The sequence below is a fragment of the Ciconia boyciana genome, chromosome 19 (genome assembly GCF_034638445.1).
Source record: "Ciconia boyciana chromosome 19, ASM3463844v1, whole genome shotgun sequence".
Taxonomy (NCBI): domain Eukaryota; kingdom Metazoa; phylum Chordata; class Aves; order Ciconiiformes; family Ciconiidae; genus Ciconia; species Ciconia boyciana.
The window spans coordinates 2,826,536-2,843,032 of NC_132952.1; the positions used below are offsets into that span (position 1 = coordinate 2,826,536).

Consider the following 16,497-nt stretch of genomic DNA (forward strand, 5'->3'; position numbering starts at 1 on the left):
CAGACACACATACATGTATTTCTCTCTCTCTGAAGCACAGTGCTGAGTTGCTGCTACACAACATCCAACTTTGACCTCTCCACTGGCATGATCGTTCTCTCTTGCTGACCTTCCCACCGTAATGAAAACATAAAAGTCAATACGAATTTATAAGCAATTAAATGAACAACAGACCTGTTGAGAATCTCACTCCTGCACCCTTTAAACAGGAGGTTGTGCTCTCCTGTTTGTACAAGTGATTTTTTTTTTTTTTTGAGTCTTCTACTCTTGCAGGGTTGCAAATATTGAAAGCATTTCTGAGCTTTCAGTCGCACTATCAAACCTAACTCAGAATAATGAGCATTTCCAGTACCAAAGGAGAGCAAAATAAGAAAGAGGGAGAACGAAATCAGAACGAAGCCGATGTTGCTGTGCTGAACCATCTTGTACCCAATGCATTACAATCAGCTCCGGTTTTACAGGACTTGGGTGGCAGCAAATGCAATGTTGTTTTTCAGTACTGTTACTTAGTGATATAACTATTTTGTTGCAGCGATGGTAGGCAAGAGAGTCCATCCTTTGCATGGTCCCGGCTCAGATTTGTCCCCCACCATGACTGAGTTGTCTACCCCCTCCTAAGTCCTGCCTCATTTGGAGAATCAGATCATTTAAGCTGGCCTTCCCCGCCTCATCCCAACGCTCAGCCCGGCAATACGGTGACAGTCTCCTCCCTGCCTTGGAAATTGCTTTTTTCCATTGCCCCAGCACAGCTCTGCAGCAACAGAGCAAAGCGTATTGAGACCTGCAACACACATTGAGACACGCAACACACACTGAGACCTGCAACACACACTGAGACCCGCAACACACACTGAGACCCACAACACACACTGAGACCCACAACACACACTGAGACCCGCAACACACACTGAGACCCGCAACACACACGGAGACGACCTGCAACACACACTGAGACCTGCAACACACACTGAGACCCGCAACACACACTGAGACGACCTGCAACACACACTGAGACCCGCAACACACACTGAGACCCGCAACACACACTGAGACGACCTGCAACACACACTGAGACCTGCAACACACACTGAGACCCGCAACACACACTGAGACCTGCAACACACACTGAGACCCGCAACACACACTGAGACGACCTGCAACACACACTGAGACCTGCAACACACACTGAGACCTGCAACACACACTGAGACGACCTGCAACACACACTGAGACCCGCAACACACACTGAGACCCGCAACACACACTGAGACCCGCAACACACACTGAGACCTGCAACACACACTGAGACCCGCAACACACACTGAGACGACCTGCAACACACACTGAGACCCGCAACACACACTGAGACGACCTGCAACACACACTGAGACCCGCAACACACACTGAGACCCGCAACACACACTGAGACGACCTGCAACACACACTGAGACCCGCAACACACACTGAGACGACCTGCAACACACACTGAGACCCGCAACACACACTGAGACCCGCAACACACACTGAGACCCGCAACACACACTGAGACCCGCAACACACACTGAGACGACCTGCAACACACACTGAGACGACCTGCAACACACACTGAGACCCGCAACACACACTGAGACGACCTGCAACACACACTGAGACCCGCAACACACACTGAGACCCGCAACACACACTGAGACCCGCAACACACACTGAGACGACCTGCAACACACACTGAGACCCGCAACACACACTGAGACGACCCGCAACACACACTGAGACCTGCAACACACACTGAGACCCGCAACACACACTGAGACGACCTGCAACACACACTGAGACCCGCAACACACACTGAGACGACCTGCAACACACACTGAGACCCGCAACACACACTGAGACGACCTGCAACACACACTGAGACCCGCAACACACACTGAGACCCGCAACACACACTGAGACGACCTGCAACACACACTGAGACCTGCAACACACACTGAGACGACCTGCAACACACACTGAGACCCGCAACACACACTGAGACCCGCAACACACACTGAGACCCGCAACACACACTGAGACGACCTGCAACACACACTGAGACCCGCAACACACACTGAGACCCGCAACACACACTGAGACGACCTGCAACACACACTGAGACCTGCAACACACACTGAGACCCGCAACACACACTGAGACGACCTGCAACACACACTGAGACCCGCAACACACACTGAGACGACCTGCAACACACACTGAGACCCGCAACACACACTGAGACCCGCAACACACACTGAGACGACCTGCAACACACACTGAGACCTGCAACACACACTGAGACCCGCAACACACACTGAGACCCGCAACACACACTGAGACGACCTGCAACACACACTGAGACGACCTGCAACACACACTGAGACCCGCAACACACACTGAGACGACCTGCAACACACACTGAGACCCGCAACACACACTGAGACCTGCAACACACACTGAGACGACCTGCAACACACACTGAGACCCGCAACACACACTGAGACCCGCAACACACACTGAGACGACCTGCAACACACACTGAGACGACCTGCAACACACACTGAGACCCGCAACACACACTGAGACCCGCAACACACACTGAGACGACCTGCAACACACACTGAGACCTGCAACACACACTGAGACCCGCAACACACACTGAGACCCGCAACACACACTGAGACCTGCAACACACACTGAGACCTGCAACACACACTGAGACGACCTGCAACACACACTGAGACCCGCAACACACACTGAGACGACCTGCAACACACACTGAGACGACCTGCAACACACACTGAGACGACCTGCAACACACACTGAGACCCGCAACACACACTGAGACGACCTGCAACACACACTGAGACCCGCAACACACACTGAGACCCGCAACACACACTGAGACCCGCAACACACACTGAGACCTGCAACACACACTGAGACCCGCAACACACACTGAGACCCGCAACACACACTGAGACGACCTGCAACACACACTGAGACCCGCAACACACACTGAGACGACCTGCAACACACACTGAGACCTGCAACACACACTGAGACCCGCAACACACACTGAGACGACCTGCAACACACACTGAGACCCGCAACACACACTGAGACCTGCAACACACACTGAGACGACCTGCAACACACACTGAGACCCGCAACACACACTGAGACCCGCAACACACACTGAGACCTGCAACACACACTGAGACCCGCAACACACACTGAGACCCGCAACACACACTGAGACGACCTGCAACACACACTGAGACCCGCAACACACACTGAGACGACCTGCAACACACACTGAGACCTGCAACACACACTGAGACCCGCAACACACACTGAGACGACCTGCAACACACACTGAGACCTGCAACACACACTGAGACCCGCAACACACACTGAGACGACCTGCAACACACACTGAGACCCGCAACACACACTGAGACCCGCAACACACACTGAGACCCGCAACACACACTGAGACGACCTGCAACACACACTGAGACCCGCAACACACACTGAGACGACCTGCAACACACACTGAGACCTGCAACACACACTGAGACCTGCAACACACACTGAGACGACCTGCAACACACACTGAGACCTGCAACACACACTGAGACCCGCAACACACACTGAGACGACCTGCAACACACACTGAGACCCGCAACACACACTGAGACCTGCAACACACACTGAGACGACCTGCAACACACACTGAGACCCGCAACACACACTGAGACCCGCAACACACACTGAGACCTGCCACGCACACTTTGCACCACGCGGGCAAGGAGCAAACTGGGACACGCCACCGCCATGGAGGGATGGCAACAACAAGCATTGGTGCCTGAGGAACCAGCCGAATTTAGATTCTCTCCATGATGCAGACAGTCATGTTTTGTACATTTAACACATTCAAGATGTCTTTTTCTTCCCAGTCCCAGGGGAGGATGGGAGCGGAGGCTGGCCAGGGTACAGCTGTAGCTAAATGACCACGGTGACCCTCAGATGACAACCCTGCCAAGCAGTAACACTGAAAAATGTACAGCAACAACTATTCTTACTCGGCATCCAAGCACCAGGCTGGTCACAGGGATTGGTGTCAGCGTAAAACGCTGGACAAACCTGCTCTTCCCGCGCCGCTGAGAGCCCCGTTGGTGCCACGGGGCCACTCCAGTGTGGGACGTGGGGAGAAGGACGGATGGGTCAAGAGTTGGAATTACAACAAGAATAGGCTAAAACAGACCCTGAATCAGCCATGGCCATCCTGCCTAAAATGTCAGGTCAGCGTGGACCTGTTGCGAGGCAAATTTTCCAGATTTAAATAACTGGAAATAAATTAAATTTAAATACTCGGAGAAATACTGTCTTCAAATCTGGATTGGCTTTTCCTTCACTGGCAGAAGGCACCTAAAATAGATTGGTTTGAACAATACAGGGCTTTTGGCCTCTTCAGTCATGCATCAGGAGTTGCACAAACCCCACCTTTTCCTCCATTTATACACGGTAAGGAAATCTTCTCTGCCACTTAACTCAGTACTAACTAAATGGCATCACACATTTCAGAAAGTCTCTTCCTCACGCTAAAAATGAAGGGCAGAGAATGTCAGCCTAAACCCCCCCATATGAACCAATAAATTACAGGTGGCTAAAACCAGGTGATGAATACGCAGTGAGCCCAAGGGACAAAACATTCAAGAGGGTCACAGCTCCTCCCAAACGCCACCGTTCGGGGGTGACTAAGGATGCACGGAGCTGCGCTGGTAAAGACAGCAGCGTGCACGTTACAGCGCGCTGCGTATTTTAAGGGTATCTTTGATCTCCCCTCATTATAAGCACATCATTCTCCAGATAAATTGAACTAATAGAGGCAGTCCACAAATCAATTTTTACTCTCCCCGACCATGAAGAGAGGCAGCGGGTTGTCAGGTACATGTTTAGGGACAGGCGCCACAAACCGGGCTCGTGTAACATATGCTAATGATGTCGTTAGACGCACCACGGTCCTTGACGAAGCTTGCTAGGTTCTGCGTTTTATCTTCTCCTCCTTCAACAGAACTGAGAGTCTTTTGTGCTCCCTTTCAGACTAGACCTAGAGGGATCATTAGAAGATGGGCTCGGAAGTGGCTGAGAAGATTTCTTCTTATGGAAATGGGATGACAAGATTAACGTAAAAGATACAAGGTGTGGTGCAGCAAGTTTGTTTTTCAGGCTTTCCCCTAAAAAATACATCCTGATTTTACCCAAAGCTTTGTTCCAGGCTGAACCAACTCACAACGCTGACATACATGAATGCCAATTTACAATTGCATTTTGATAATATTCCTTAACGGAGAATTAGCGTCGTATCTATTTCTGCATCCTCCAGAACACATCCGTGTGGCGAGGATGCTTTCAGAACTCAAATCATATAAGTTTATCGAAACAAAGAGCAAATCCTCCCTTCCCTTTTCTTCCTGATGATACTAAGATGACCCACTCACGTGAAAATAAAGGTCTTGGGGTTTTGTTCCCTGAACTCTGTCTGCTAAAAGTCTGAAGAGCAGATGGTGGAAAGTGTTTAACTAGCAAGCAAAATATTGCAGCAACATGGTTGGTTTTGTACAACAGACCTCTGTAGAAAATAAGGATTATTTTTAAAGGTCAGTCGCTGAAATAGCACTGCTCCGTTACTAGTTTTGCATCTATTATCACGGCCGTCTCAGTAACAGCCTGCCTCGGAAAGATGACAGAGACTACTGAAGAAAAGATTGTAATATAAAAGAGCTCAAGAAATTACCTTTTTTTCCAGGTGAGAGAGGGAATGGAGGCTAATAGAAAAAACCAAAAATAAACAGCTGGTGGGATGTTGAATGGCTAAAAGTAAGTCATGCCACGGAGGTTTTTCTTTTTTTTGAAAAACTGAAAGACTCTTTCTCACCTTAAATGATTTATTTACAGGATCCCAGTGTCAAACTTAAAAGGCTTGTGGTGGTGACAACTCAAATACTATTTTCCAAAGGAAAACAGGGCACAGTCCTCTACCCAAACTACTGTCAGCTTTCAGCAATATCTACAGACCTGTTGTGGTAAACACTTGCTGAGGGTTTGTCCCACTAGTTAATGAGAGCTGGAGCCATTTTATTCAGGTGAAGTGCTAGAACACCAGATTTTAAAGAAAAAAAATGTACATGAAAAGGTTCTTCCCCCTATGATGTTTGGGCAACAACCATGCTATTTTGTTCACAACTTAGGCTAGAAGTACCGCCAGGTTTATTTTCTTTCTTTGCCTAAGAATGAAAAGAACCCCTCGGCACAGAAGCAATTGCATATCTCTGCATCCTCACGCTCTCACGCCTAGTCAACAACTGAAACCCAGTTAAAATTAAGCCGGGTGCCCCACAAGGTTACTAAGCTAATCTTGCTCTTAAGTCATCATTTGTGGTATGACTGCGTCTGAAAAGTCCGGTCCAAACCAAAAGATTGTCTCTATATCTGTTTATTCCACCCACAACTCCACCGAAGAGGGCCCCGATGATGATCACATCACTGTTGGGGAAGGAAGGGAATGAAAAGATGGTATTTGTCCCAAAGAACTTGAAATCCACTTGAAGCCAACTGAGCACTTTATGGAAGTAACTAAACGTACTGAACTTCCGAAAGGTTGGCTTTTAAGGTCAGGCATCTGGAAAAAAGTCTTTTATTTTACATGTGTTCTTTCACGTAAGAGAGAAGATTAACCTGCCTCTGAGGCCGCTGCTGGTGCCTGGATGCACCTTTGCGATTCATTAGACAAATTGCTTGGGCAAACTGCTAGATGAGAGCTGATGCGTATGACTCAGCTCGTAGACGTTATGCACCTTCTGCTCCACGCCAGTTAAGTCTCTCACAATAGCAATTAGAAACAGAAAGTCAAGTAAAGCCAAACAAAACAAAAAGTAATTTAGGCCAAGCTGGGGGGAGATTTAAAGTTTGAAGGTATAATGGATTCACGTCACGTGTGTTTCAGAAGTGATAAATCCTGCTTAGGGAAACGTCTGAGGAAAAAACACTGCTAGGCTATAAAATTCCACCTCTGAGGATTATAAAACAACATGCACAGAGAAAACATCCTTTCCGAGCATAATAGGACTGTCAGAAATGATTGACAACAATGACAATCTATCATAGGCGGCCGTATCCCTGCGATAGCATCTTGCACGGGGCTGTCTGGCAGAAATGAAATTGTTTATTCATTCCTATACTATGTGGAGGATGGAACATGTCATATAGAATAAATGCACCTTTTCTTTCCATCTGCTTTTATGCACCCGCATTATCTAAGTACACCTTTTCGTTCATATAACACTATTTCAATTTCCTCTCAGATTTCTCCCCCCTTTCAGGTCGGCTGTGCAGGCGATGACTTGCTAAGCTCTGTTTAGGGGAACATGATGCCTTTATCCTCCAGACCGACACCAGGGAGCTGCTGCAAACCTGAAACAAATATGAGAAATGAGCAATCTGGATGCAAAGCTCCAACCCTCACTCGGAGGGAGGGTGAGGCTCCCTTTCCAGAGCTCTGCCAGCCCAGCAGCAAGCGTGCAGGTCAGCGAGCAATCCCTCCGACGGGGTATTTTCGTGATGAGGAAATCCTATCCAGGGTGCGTAATGGATGGAGACCGCCGGGGTCAAGAGATCCCTGCAGATTGTAATGACTTTCATTAAATCACTGTCTTCCCTGGGCAGAATTTGAGCTGACAGCCTATTGCTGAGAGACTCCACACAGCTTATTACCTATCCCTGCATGCAGTTTAATACCGCTGACGGGGCCGATGTACTGGCAGCCGCCTCTCGGCCGGTCCGCACTGCAGCTCCCGGCACCGTGCTTACGCTCCTCTTTGCCAACGCGGCTTCAGTTGACATCAATGACATTTCTGCAGGCAGGAGGAGTGCAAAATATGCAAGGTAATGCCCCATTCTCCATGGGAGAAAGTCCTGTCAGGAGATGATCTTTTCCCCATTCGACAGCTGTTTCTCTATTCTGTTTACCAACAAGTGACCTCCAGCATGGCAAATTTCTCCAATAAAGCCGTAGTCACTACTGCCACAGTTGCTTATACACCAGTATCGCAAAAACTGAGGCATGAAAATCAGTGAAAGGTAGAGTAAATTGACAAAACAGACGGGGGAAAGAGGTTCTTCCAAGAAGCCAAGGGAGAAATAAATATGGTCTAATGAAGGGACTGGGCTGGCACTCAGAAGCGTGGCGTCCGCATTCTGGCTACGAAAAAATATGGCTGTGAAACCCTGAACAAGCTCCCCAATGCCTCTGTGCTGTGCTCCCTCTTCTCCACACTGATAAGCGTCCTTGCTATTTCGTCTTCTCGGCGCTACATCGCTGAGAGCGGGGACCTGTACCTTCACAGCCAGATGCACATGGTCCCCGGTGCAGCCTGGTCTAAGAATGCTCACAGCATTTTCCAAAGTGGAAAACTACGTTTGATTGGTTTCACGATTCATCTTAAGTCAAAACAAATGACTCAAGATCAAAGTTAGATCCATGGTGGATCCAAAGCCTTTGCTTTGGCCATATCTCCTGGCCTGCTGGTGTCCAGACAGAGTCACTAACGTGTACATTTTCTCTCCACGCCAGAAAGGCAACAGGCACGAGACATCATCCCCACAGGCTGTGTTTTAAAAGCAGATTAATAGTGTCAGAGAAGTGAGAAACGCCCATTCACCGTCCCCTCTGATCAGTCACTTCTGGTGGGTCAGCAGTCCAGCTAATTTCTACCCCAAAATTCCCGCTGGATGTTTTCTCCTCAAATTACCTGCCAGCCAAAATCAGGTCCACACCAAGAGGGGAGACAAGGGAGTAAAAGGGCCAAACGCTGGATTTCAGCTTATCTTTGTACAGAGCTTTGCACGATCAATCTTGTTTAGAGCTGCAGGGCTCCATCTTCCCATAAAATCACTAGCTGGGAAGAAATGAGATCAGGTAAGGAAAGGGAAATAATTGCATTGGTGATATTCTTTCCTCCTGTGTAATTAGAGCCATAGGGCACTCTGCAGTCAGGGTTAGTACGTACTTTATATGCACACACTGGCGGTGATATTCCTGTTTAGGTACCTTGCTGCCAGCCTCATGTTTCTTTCATTCCTCTGAGGATTTATTTTATTGGGGTTTTTTGCACTTGATGTTGTCACCTGTTTAGTTCCATCCTTTTCCTCATCACTACCACTTCCCACCTTGTCATCCTTCCAACCTGAAAACCCCAGGCAAAAAACCGTCCTGTCCTTTCTGGGAAGAGATCCAGGCGCATCGTGAGGATGCAGGAGCGCTTGACGTTTCCCTGTTGTTATTAGCATTTCCTTAATCAGTCACTCTATCACAGGCAGTGCTTAATATGCATTCAGGACAACTGATAAGTAGGAAAGCAATTCTCAGGTGCTAAAAAAAGGATTCCTGCACAAGGGGATTAGCAATAGGTACCTTTTTGCCCCATATTTATTTTAATCTGCGACATGCAGATGCCTGTAAGCGTCTGCCTACTCTCATGCCTGATTTGCCAAAGGTATTCCCACCTGCAGCACAGGCTATGGGAGCAAATCCAAATGCACAAGCAAACCCTTCGTGCTCTCCATGCCATTGCAGCAGCATCCCATCCGTTGGTTTGGGGTAAACGGAGGTAATTCGGCTAAAGATGTGCAGAAGTGACACCAACACCATCCTAACAGAAAGGAAATCCTGAGCACAGCTGTAACGGTTTGCTCACTGTGCACTCCGCAGCCTCCAAAGCCTGGATTGACTCCGCATGCAAAAATATCCAACATTAAAATACACGTCACTAATACCAGGGATTCCCAGGCCACTTCTCGCACGCAACAAGACCCCTACTAGCCAAAGTAGGTAGGACCAAAGGCTTTGAAATGCTTTGTAAATTTACAATTTGTAAAATGCTGGCAGCAAGTCACAGGAACCTGGGCCCTGGGGACCAGTTAGTTAACGGAGCACCGGGTAATTGCAGTAATACTGTAGGCACCGACCCATGTTGGTACTTGCCATGGCAACCCAGGCTTAGCACAGGATAGCAATCAGGAAAAGCCCTGAATAAGATTATTTTGCTAATCCTTCCAGGAATAATTTCCTCCTCTTTTATTTTCTTGTTAGGCTTCTAACGAGAAGCAGCGGGCACAAGCTGCAATACGGGAAATACCAATAAGATGTTCAGATAAACAAAAAACCTCCGGAGAGAGCAGTCAAAGCGTGGAGCGGGGCTTGTGGGATCCCCGCCCCTGGAGAGCTTCGGAGTGCTCGGGACAGTCTCAGATCCGCTTTGCCAGATTTTAGGGCTCATCGGAGGAGAAGGGAGAGGAGACCGCCCTGTTTTCAAAACAACCCTCCAATACAAGCTGCCATTTGCCATCCAGGCTTTACAAATAAAGACTAAAAGGGAATATAAAAAAATAAATAGACTGAATATTTCAAAGGGGGTTTTTTATAGGGTGAAGGAAGCACGCTGTAACACAGTAAACCTACAGAGTGAGAGATTTTATGTCGAAGCGGCAAAGGCACAAAGAAACATCTGCACATCGTTTCATGACTTTTAACTGGCATTTTAGAGCATGGCTAAACCAACAGCTCCGTTATGTGTCTGGCACTTCTAAAACTAGCATTCAGCACAGATGCTTAGTGGCAAAATGATTTTCATTTGCTAGGGCTGATGCTGGATTCTCATCAACGGGTATATTGCTGCATTTTCTCCTGAAACTTCAGAGCGATTTTCAACCCTAAATCTGAGATCCAGACCCATCATTAGCTGCATGCTCCGTGCACCGAGATGTCCTTCCCGCAGCTGCAGATTTCAGAAGCCAAAGTCAGTTTTAAACAAGTGTCAGGGACTAATGTTTTCCACTGCTAAAACCGCCCGTAAAAATGACGTACTGCCTCCGGATCTGCGCCATGTGCCTTCCTTGTGTCCTAACAGATGGGAGTTTATTGATTTCCTACCTGTGCATCCATTAGGAGGTGCCTCATCAGCATCATGGCATTTTTCAGAGATTCCTTCTCGCTGGGCAAAAAGGCATCTTCGTCTTCGTCCAGCGTTTTTGACTTGTTGACGATAAAATGGGAGATCTGGTCGTTCAAGGAATGCAGCGACTCCACGGCTGCGGAGACAGAGAAGGAAAGCAAAACAGGCATGAAACCGTGCCGGAGGGAGCTGAGACCATTTTCTCAGTTTGAGATGAGCTACAGCGTGCACTCTCCTTTTGAAAAGTGTAAATGAAATTGTTCCCCATTACTGCCCTTCTCCTCTCTGCTGAGAGGGCCAGCAAAGGCATGGTAAAGACTGGTGACTACCGTAAAATCCAATATTGACGGAGAACTGCAACAATAACAACAGGATGATGCGGTCTAAATTAACACTATAGTGTTAATTTTTGGCTGCTTCCAGATATCAACCAGAGTCAACCAGAATCTAAACCCCGCAGTCTCACTGCTCCGCCAATCAATCCGCCTGCAGCCAATTTTCCCTCTGTGATAAGGTTTTGCAGCACTGAAGTTGTATTTTTAATAGTAAATGCATGCCACAACGGACATGAGGGTTACAAAAATACTGAGCTATTGCTATAAGGATCAATAATTATAAATAACCTATAGATATACATGCTTCTATAGGTAAAATTTGGCTTTTTATTAGCTAGGGTAGGAGAGAGCAGAACCAACAACTGAAATATTGCTCATTTTCTTTCTTCCTGATTATCGGTATTTGAAACACTGTTAATCTTTTAAATTCTCCTTCATAGGGTCAAAACCCAGGTATTATAAGTGGGATTCTGCTCCCAGTCATGCACACCAGAAACCTCCACCTCTATGGCTCACAGAAGCCCCCCAGCAATTTCACACACTTTATGATGCTGCAATTTATGCAGGCTGTAATGATACGAACTAATGGCAAAATATATTTCTGCCCAATGAAAAGCCTTGCATTTCTACAGATTTGAAAAGTCTGCGACGCAATTTGCTTTTAAAGCATCGCGGGTTTTGAGCTTTCATTTTTACTGTAGGCTCATTAAATAAATGAGGCTCAAATAATTCTTCAGTGTATTTTCTTTCTGCCGGCGGTTCATGCGGTGAAACCCTTTGGTAAGCCTGCGGTCCAGAGTAACACATCACTGTCACACGCTGAACTGTGCTTCAGCGGTACACATTGCAAATCCTGATTTGCTCAGGCTGTTTATGAATAAGGCAACGTGTTATTAAGGACTCTCTGACAAACTGTTTTTAAGAACATGAGGCAATTGAAATATACTCGACCTAGTTCTGTCCAAAGAAGATCTCGCCACAAAATTCAAAGTAGCAAAGATTAGCCAGAAGCCATACTGATTAAGGAGCAAATCTTCCCCAGACAAAAGGTCCCTAACAAATAACAGGTATGTCTCCAAAATGCAAGAGTGAAAGAACAGAATCCTCCTTACCGAGAGTGTTTATTTTTGATTAAAAAAAAATAAAATAAAATCTGTGCCTTACAAAGCCTTGGGGACAGTCTGAGGGGAGTGGGAGGATTCCCCAGGCTCGGGGTGTTCATTCCCCAGGCTCGGGGTGCTCACTGCTAATAGGAAAGGTATTTGTGGCTCACCATGGTGGATGGGTCCATTTTAAACCATACCATAAATCATATTCAAGATAAAGGCTTTGGAATAAATTGAACCAGTTCCAGCTTTCCCAAGCGTGCAATAGCACGGGCTTGGGGCGTCAGTGGGTGACACACGTGCACTGCGCTCGCTGGCAAAGCACCGAGGCTGCAGCCCAGCAGCCTGGGCAGCGGGAAGGGATTTCAGCTGGGATTTCAGCTTTGCAAATCGCTCCACCGAGCAAAATGGAGGCTTGCTCCCTCCATATCAAAGCAACGGAGTCCTGCATCCTTGGCGCCTTCAAGGTACAGCAAATCAGCGTACTGACAAGTATTTCACTGGGGTGGGTAGTATATTAAGCTGGTCATGCAACGGACCAGCAGCTCCTCTCGTGATTAAGTTTTAAGTAATACATGACCATCAACACACTTGGGAACTTTCTCTCACATCACAGTTTCTCTTCCCTCTGCACAACACGGTTTAGCATATCTATTATGTGAAATCTGGGCCTTCTTCCATAGCACTCTGTCCTGGTGATTGCCAGAAAGGGATGTGAGGGCTTTGATGCATCCATCTCATGCCGCCCTCCCGCTGCACCGCAGCGATTACAGACCGAGTGCCTAAAAGCTGCATTTCCCTCCCACACTCTCCCCCCACAATTTACAAATATATTTCTTTCTTGCTTTGCTACTCTGAGGTTAAACTGGACAAGATCAAGAGCTGTTACCGACAATTCTGTAAGGTCTGGTTTTGTTTAGTTCAGTATGTCAATACCTCATTTGCAGCTGAACGGAATAAGAAGATGAAGGAGCCTCAAGAAACACTGCCTGTGGCCAAAACATTTCAGTGCTTCTCTCCAGAGCAAAAGTGACCGATAACACGTAGGCAAAAATCACCCGCACCACAAACCCTCCCTCGCCTTTTAGCCGGCAGGACCCAGCCACGGGGGACTGAGCCTCCGCGGCAGCAGACCCACCATCAAACCCCGCTTTGGCTGCGGAGGCACGAGCCGTGCGCAGAGAGGGAAGCAGAAGTGGATTCGGGGGGTGGTCACTTATTGCTAACAAACGCATAAAACTGCAACGTGGGCGTGCAAATCGCTCGCTGAGGTCCGTGCGTTGCCCATTGATTTCTAGTCTGCTCCCACCCGTATTTTGTCAATGTGCATGTCCTGCACCAATACCAGGGACAACATTTTTAGTTTTCTGCCCACAGTCCTCTGGAAAGTCTCTGTATCCATTTCCCGTACTCAGCCATCTAAAAGTTTAAGCACTTTCTCTTTTCCGAGGCCCATTACCATGGCTTTGTTCACACCATTATAAATAAGGTTCTGTCAGCATTTCTATTGTAAATCTCTGCAAGTCAGGCAGAAGGATTCATTCTAGCAAAGAGTGTGGTGCTGATGTGATTTATTTTTCTTCTCTCTAACAAAAATGGAAGTGAGGAACTAAAAGCCACACAGAGCTTTTGCCATCTTGGGAAGTTAGGTTTATTTCTTGAAAGGAAGAAAATCAGGGCTTAGCATTCCTCCATTCACAGGCACAGAAGGATTTCTCCAGCACCATATCACTTTCCAAACACAGTTTTACCAAAAATTTGATGGCCTGCAAGCAAGAGCTTACGCCTATCTTGACTACATGATGATTTTACTTATGAGACTTACATATGTCACACGGTATTGTACATCACAACCCAGGCCAGCATCATGCTTGTAAACCAAACATCTCCTTCTCGTGGGTCAATGCACGTGAAGCCGGAGGTATCTCCGAGCGACGCTCTGCTGTGGACACTGGCTTTTGGGGAGCAGCAAGGCACATAGGTGCGATGGAAACCACGCGTAGCTACGTTTCTCCAAGTCACCATGAAGCAATCATTTTATAATCATGTGTCTTCACACCAACCAACACTCAAAAGCCCCAGGAAGCCGTAGGTTTTTCATACAGAATAGCAGCAGGTATATGGCTGCACGCAGGCAGCAGCAGGTTTGATTTTCTTATCACTCCTAGGCTGCACTAGCATCTCTATCCGACGCGTCAGTCCTGAAAGCCATCTTCCCAGCGCTAATGGACGAGGATTGATTCATCCCATCCTTTCTGGCCAATAAAGAATCGAGGACAGATCATTTTTTTTTACGCCGAAATTTTGGCTTGAGCCATAAGCCCACATCTGCTTTTAGTAATATGAATGTATACCAGAGTTATCCTCCTCGAGCTAAGGGCTTCCTTCCAGATTTACACTGACTGCGACCAGAAACTGGTAGGTGGAGCAGTTCTCCCAGGCTTTATGATTTTAAAGTAATTCAAAACAAACAAAATTACATTGTCTTAAGCTATTCTAACCTCCTTATCTGAAGCAATAGCTCTATATTCTCTGATATTTCTTCTCTTACCCTTTGGGAAGTTTAGTGCTGTTGGAGCAGTATGTGGCGCATTAAGCTCTGAGGGGCAAATGCTTCTCTCATTTGTAAATCTCTAGGTTTAGAGAGATGCCAGAGAAATCAGAAGAAATATTTGCCAGTAAGAATGGGGAAAAAGCAGATCGGTATTTGACTTGCGCTGATTTTTACAAACATCTGCCGTAGTGCTATGTTTAAACTCTGCTTAGCAAAACAAATCATTTTCCATGCAGACAATGGAAACCGTATTTGAAAATAAAATCGTCTGAGTCTTCCTCATGAAAGTAAAACATGCATTTCCGAACCTCCAGCCTACACACCAAGTAAAAACAAAGGAAGCCTAAAAAACCAAACAATTTCTGACACTGCTTTTCTGGATGTCCTGTGGCAGTCTGCAACACAACTTCCAAAGGGCCCTTCTCATAAGCAGAAGATATTTGATTTTTCTCATTTAAATCAAGAGGAACTTCCTGCCTTGCGCCCACTAAAAGTCTAAGCAAGAAGGATGATGAGGCAAACCCTCCATCCCTCTCAACGTTAAGCCTTAAACATTTCTGCTGAGCAACACTTCAACAATAAACACAGGTATGTTCAGCTCAGATTAAAAGATACTTCTTGATCCCCTTACAAAAAAAAAAAAAAAAAGAAAAAAAAAAGAAAAAAAGAAAGACGACAATTTTCCCTTGCCGCATCGGTCCTCTTGGCTTCAGGTTGATAACACATCAGTAACGCTGCAAGCGAGACAGCCAGCTAAGTAAAAGTTACAGCTATCAAAGTGCTGTCAGCTTTCCAGCTTTTCCCCTTCCAATTTCACCATTTCCTCACTGCGAGGAAAAATTTCAAGAGGCGAAGGAACCATAACGATCCTCCATTAGTGCTTTGACATCACCTACGAGAAGGGAGAAAATTATATATTTAGGACGCGGTGTTTTTCACTGCTGCTATCAGAGATGATGTGCCGTCTTGGGGTTTTTTTTGGGTGAGGACCATTTGCCACCCCCAAAAGCAAGAACGGGTCAACAAAGTTGGGTTTTTGCAGGGTGCTTCGGGGTGTGAATCACCGGAGACGTGCAGGGCAGAAAGGAAATTGCTTTCTGTCAGAGACGAAGGAAAAAATATACTTGTGCCAAAGACTACTTCAAGGAAGAGGCTGAAGCAATAAAGTTGTTCCAGGAGACCCCATTTCATACACTCCAGCTCCTGCCCAGATGAGTGCAAAATAAAATAAACTGTAGATAATATATCCTGAGATCTACTGACAAAAGCCAGCAGAGTCTAAAATTAATTCTTGCTCGCAGGAGTAACTAAATGAAAGAGGACTGACACTATCATAATTTTAACAAGGATGCGGTATAAGGATTCCTGGGCTCATCGGCTGACTCTGCTGCAAAAAATGAGAGAAGACATTGCAGCCGGACTTCTCTGTAAGCAGTCAGCACTTGCCACCG

At 46.9% G+C, this 16,497-nt stretch overlaps 1 protein-coding gene across 2 annotated transcripts in view; it reads right to left on the minus strand.

Annotated features, from left to right (window-relative positions):
* Positions 1–16,497, minus strand: part of KAZN (kazrin, periplakin interacting protein) — a 241,300-nt gene that overhangs the window by 171,633 nt on the left and 53,170 nt on the right. For both annotated transcript variants that reach the window (XM_072884020.1, XM_072884021.1), the window contains exon 2: positions 11,030–11,187. In XM_072884020.1, the coding sequence (XP_072740121.1) occupies positions 11,030–11,187 (158 nt within the window). The remainder of the gene's footprint in view (positions 1–11,029; positions 11,188–16,497) is intronic.